The sequence below is a fragment of the Myxocyprinus asiaticus genome, chromosome 31 (genome assembly GCF_019703515.2).
Source record: "Myxocyprinus asiaticus isolate MX2 ecotype Aquarium Trade chromosome 31, UBuf_Myxa_2, whole genome shotgun sequence".
NCBI classification, from domain to species: Eukaryota; Metazoa; Chordata; class Actinopteri; order Cypriniformes; family Catostomidae; genus Myxocyprinus; species Myxocyprinus asiaticus.
This window is the reverse complement of record NC_059374.1, coordinates 44,267,837-44,272,724: the sequence shown is the minus strand read 5'-3', so window position 1 is coordinate 44,272,724 and position 4,888 is coordinate 44,267,837. Positions and strand designations below refer to the sequence as shown.

The 4,888-nt window shown below is 38.1% G+C and overlaps 1 protein-coding gene across 2 annotated transcripts in view; it reads left to right on the top strand.

The window, feature by feature from the left end:
- The window catches only part of LOC127421819 (mitogen-activated protein kinase kinase kinase kinase 5-like), a 44,508-nt gene extending 39,620 nt beyond the window's left edge, over positions 1–4,888 (top strand). For both annotated transcript variants that reach the window (XM_051664966.1, XM_051664965.1), the window contains exons 27-31: positions 1,157–1,334; positions 1,436–1,504; positions 4,306–4,398; positions 4,492–4,618; positions 4,694–4,888. In XM_051664966.1, coding sequence (XP_051520926.1) covers positions 1,157–1,334; positions 1,436–1,504; positions 4,306–4,398; positions 4,492–4,618; positions 4,694–4,787 — 561 coding nt within the window. In that variant the 3' untranslated portion in view covers positions 4,788–4,888. The remainder of the gene's footprint in view (positions 1–1,156; positions 1,335–1,435; positions 1,505–4,305; positions 4,399–4,491; positions 4,619–4,693) is intronic.

The following is a 4,888-nucleotide window of genomic DNA, read 5'->3' as shown; positions in this document are numbered from 1 at the left end:
TGGACAGAGGGACTAAGTTTAATTTAAATAATATCAAGCTATAGAAAGTCATCAAATAGTTTATTATGTGTCCAGGAGTGTTGATTATTCATGTTACAGACATTACATCAGAAATTAGCATAATTAATTCAGATTTAAAGTAATGTCCAGCATCATCCAATCACTGTCAATCATGTTAAAATAAAATGATACATTATAAATTCTGAATCTATGTACTGATTATCATTGTCACATGTCTGTCAAACATGTTGAGTGATCCAAACATCATCTGCAGCCTGAAACTGAACTTTTGATCAGATTTTAGGAGTGAATGCACTTAACTGCATAGAGAGCTATAGGATGCTCCCTTGCTCCCTATTTAGTGAATGACTTAACCTCCAGTGTGCTGTCTGTCTGCACTGGTCTCAGAACAGTTTGAAATGCACCTTATTTTCATCCTAACTCATATAAATCCTCTGAAAGACACATTTATCAGCTTATGGATGAATAGATTTATTCTCAGTGTGATAATGTACAGTAAATATAGGATTTCTAAGGAAACATTTTTAAAAAGTACACATTAGTGTACATTGTGTTTATCAGTGTGGCGTTTCACGATAAATCGCTCAAATTTTATAAATGTCATATCGGATGAAACTAAAGACTCTAATCTTTTGACTCAAACAGGTTTCAATGTAAAAACTTAATCAGGTCTCTTACCAGATGTAGTTTTGTTGGCGTTTCTCCCAAAGACAAACTCCGCTGTGATCAGCGCCATGTTGTTTTGTCACATGACTCCGTATATCGATAGTTTAACCCTTTACTGACAGCACAGAGTCTCCTGAACTGAGATCAGTCGGTTTAAATGATATTAAATTATGTGTTGCGTATAGCGAAGCCAAAATGAAACATCCACGCATGTGTACATGGGGTCACACGAGGTTATGCCTCGCAGCAACACTACAATGGTGTTTTCCTCCTCAAAAATGAAGCGTTTCAAAATGATGATGTTAGGAAACTGAGCACAGAGGCCCCATTTTTACCTTGTATTAACATGTGTTTTCTGTGATCGGATAACACTTGCAAGGTGTAAATCGGGATTGAGTTTTCAAACATAAACTGATTAGTGTTGATGTGGCCTCGTTTACTCTATACTTGTATCATTGTGATCTCACAGCAATTTGATTTCCCGCTGCCGAGTCCTCTGCATGTGTTTGAGATGCTGGTGTTTCCGGACCAGGAGTATCCGCAGGTGTTCATCAGAGTCAGCAAAGGAACCGGCCCGACACAGCCCGTCCAGCTCGGATACATCGACCTCAACTCAAACACATCCTGGTTTGCTGATAGAGGACTCAGTACGGATCCACACACACACACACACACACGCGCGCGCAAAACAAGCAATACACATTGTCTAAACACAGAATGTCTAAACACTTTTCTGTGTGTCTCTCAGAGAGTGGCAGTGCTGACAGAGTTCAGTTGAATCGGTTGGACAGTGACACACTTCTGGTTTTGATTGACAGTGAGTATCACACCATTACACAGATCTCAGGAGATTTTAAAGGAATATTTCTGCGTTCTTTTCAATTTAAAGACTGTACCACATCTGTCAGTTGGGATGACTACAGACAATCATTTCAACTCACCACACAGTGTATATAAACAAAACAAAACTTTGTCTTGTTTTCCAGTAAACATTTCTAAACATTCTTAAAAGAAGAAGCAATTACTTGAACAGCAAGATATGACGTAAGATATTTTGTCTTGTTTTCAGAGAAATCTAATTAAATTTAGTACTGTTTATGATTATAACAAGAAAAAGCTATTTGCCAATGGGATAAAAAAAACTTAACTTTACTTGATTTACAGGGAAAACAAGATTAGTTTACAAACTTTATATTAGGTGTACTTAAGCATTTGATACAATGTACTTATTATGTACATACGTGTTGTTGCATTGTACTTACATGTAATTTAACCTCTTCAACTCGGTTCAAAAGGGGGCGCTGTGTCACGAAAAAAGCTTAAGTTTAACATTTTCAAGTCTCCGTATACATAAATCAGGCATATGTGGTATCGTTTGAAAACTTAGAATCTGAACTTTTCAGAGATAACCATCACTTCTGCATTTATGTTACTTAAAATAACAAAATAAGGCCTGAAAACGTTCGGGTCACAAATCAGCGCCACCTAGAGGTCATGTCATAGAAATATTAATATGAATATAAAAGTCTTTACAATAGCACTTAAATAGACAAGTCATATATCAAATGAAAGCTCTCACTCTCATGAATGTGACTGTATAGTTTATTTTGCTGCACTAATACCACAGATTAAAAGATTTTCAAAAGAATCACAAAGTGAAATATGATTTCTGTAAGTCATCAAATACAAATATCGCTTTTATGCTCCGATAACTGCTGCTGTAAGCCCTAAATATCTAAAAACTATATATCTGCTTTTACCTTAGAGAGTTTTCTAAAAAAATGGTCCATTGTTTACTTGTCTGTGAGCTTGCTTGTGTGAATAATCCAATGTTATATCTTAGATGTCCAGAACAAAATATGTGGTCCAGAAGGAAAAATATGCTTAACAAATCATTGGAAAAATATTTTTTTGGACTACTTATTATAAAATGTTATATATCATCATAAGGGGCAGGCGGGGGGGTGGGGGCTCAGATTTCTAATGACACCTAGATTGAGCTTCTAGTCCACTCAGAGGCCGAGATATTCAATGAAACATCAGAGGGTGTTGCTTGAACTGAAAAGTAGACTGAATGTCTATGGACGAGCACATCTGTGAGGGATAAAATGTGTTAGAGCGCCACCTACATTTCAGATCAGCATTTTGTGACAGAGGAAAAAAAAATTTTTCTAGTACTTCCTGCCATCTAGTGGAATAAAATAAGACTTTTTGGAGGGAGACGGGATGAACCGGGGGGGGGCCGTTTTTTGGCCCATTCTGCATAACGCAGCGGCTCGTTTCAGCTTATCGCGGCCCATTCGGCCCGTTTTGCGGGTTGCAGTTCTCCCGATGGCCATTCCGCCCCTGATCGACCCCAAAGTGCGTTGGCCCACCGGAAAAATGTCCAGTATGCCAGATTACCAATCCAGCCCTGCTACCCGTACCTTACCCTCAGTAGCAGAAAATGTGAATCTTCTGAGAATTTAGCAAAACAACATGTAGTTGCACAATAAATACATTGTATTAATGTATTTTAATATTAGTTCATAGTAGTTAAAGACACCTAATATAAACTGGGACTCAAGTTTATTTTTCTTACCCCATTGGCAAATAGTTTTCACTTGTTTAAAGCATAAAACTCACCAAATTTATTTAGATTTCTCTGAAAACAAGACTTATTCCATTCTGCCTTTTTAAGTATTTTTTTCTTGTTTAAAGGCAATAATGTAATTTGTTTGCCCGTAAATGTGTTCAAAATGCTGACATATGTATTTAAAATCAGGCCTAGTATAAGCTCCTATTTTTAAGTTGTAAAGTATCTGAAAGCTCCGTCACACAGTGTTTGATACAGATATACAAGCATGTGGTGCAGAGAGTCTGCTGACCTCCTGAACTCCACAGCGCCCCTCAGTTTATCCAATGGAAATCTGTGGTCAAATATGGTACTGCAACGAGCCCTCATTGAGACCCATTGGGGCAGAAATGAATCTGCCCATATGTAGCGCCAAACCAAAGTTGACTTTATTATTAGTGCACAGCAGCAGCGAACACTATCGATGAACGTGTGTGAAACAGCGTGTCGTTTCTATTGCAAATTCAAGACAAACTGACCATCAAACAACTTTGTCCTGACAAGCCAGATATAGAAAATAGTTTATCAATCAAAAGATAAGGGTAGGTGATAAGACATTGTATGTTTTGTATGGTGTCAAACTGTATGTCTAAATTAACATTTCAACATTTTAAGATAAATCGTTCTTTAATTTAGAATATTAGAATCAACATTATGTTCTAAAGGTGCCACCTTGTGGTGCAATAATGCAAGGACAACACATATTGCGTCAGCGCGTTTGTGTATGAATGACGAGTTGAAGGAGTTGAATTATGTTAAAAAAAAAATTATAATCTGCCCCACCTATATCTGTGGTCACGAGCCGCTACTACATGTAAATACATTTTCCATTTGTTAACAAACTGAGTGACGGGTCGAAATATTCCTTTAACACAACAGAAAGCCTTTCACACTTCATCTTTCACAAGGCGATCTCAGTGTGAAATATTCCATTCACACTCACACACACTCAGACCTGATGATGAGGTTTTGTGGTGAAACTGTTTTTCTGTTGGTCATCACAGACTCCGTACACACCGTCAGTCTGCAGGGGTCAACAAAAATCCACAGACACCTACAGACCGACGTCAACTTTAAATTAGACATCGACACTGTGGGTAAGAAAGCACACGACTGTGTGTCACACATGTTTGATAAAGACGATCTCTCCATTCACGATCCACAAACTGCATCTTCATGTTTGAGTTTAGTGTATTACGACGACACGTTGATTGCGGTCTGGAAACACGGTTGGCAGAGGAGAGGTCAGGGCTTCTCGGAGATACTGCAGGAAATCACAGAACCACAAAAAACCTTCCGACTGGTGGGATCCAACAGGTACACACACACACACACCCCCCATATAGATACACACAAATAATTTACAAAACTGATAACTTTTCCTGTCAACAGAACTGTTGTCATGGAGAAACGAGCATGTGATGACCAATCAGGACTCTGTAATCTCTACATCCTGGAGACGGTTGACTCCGCCCCTGTTTTCTGAGTGTGATCTCTGATCTCCAGAAAACTTTAAAAGTTCCTTAATTTACTGTATTGTAAACTCCTCCTGGTGTTAATAAAGATGTCAGTCTGAATGTGAAAACA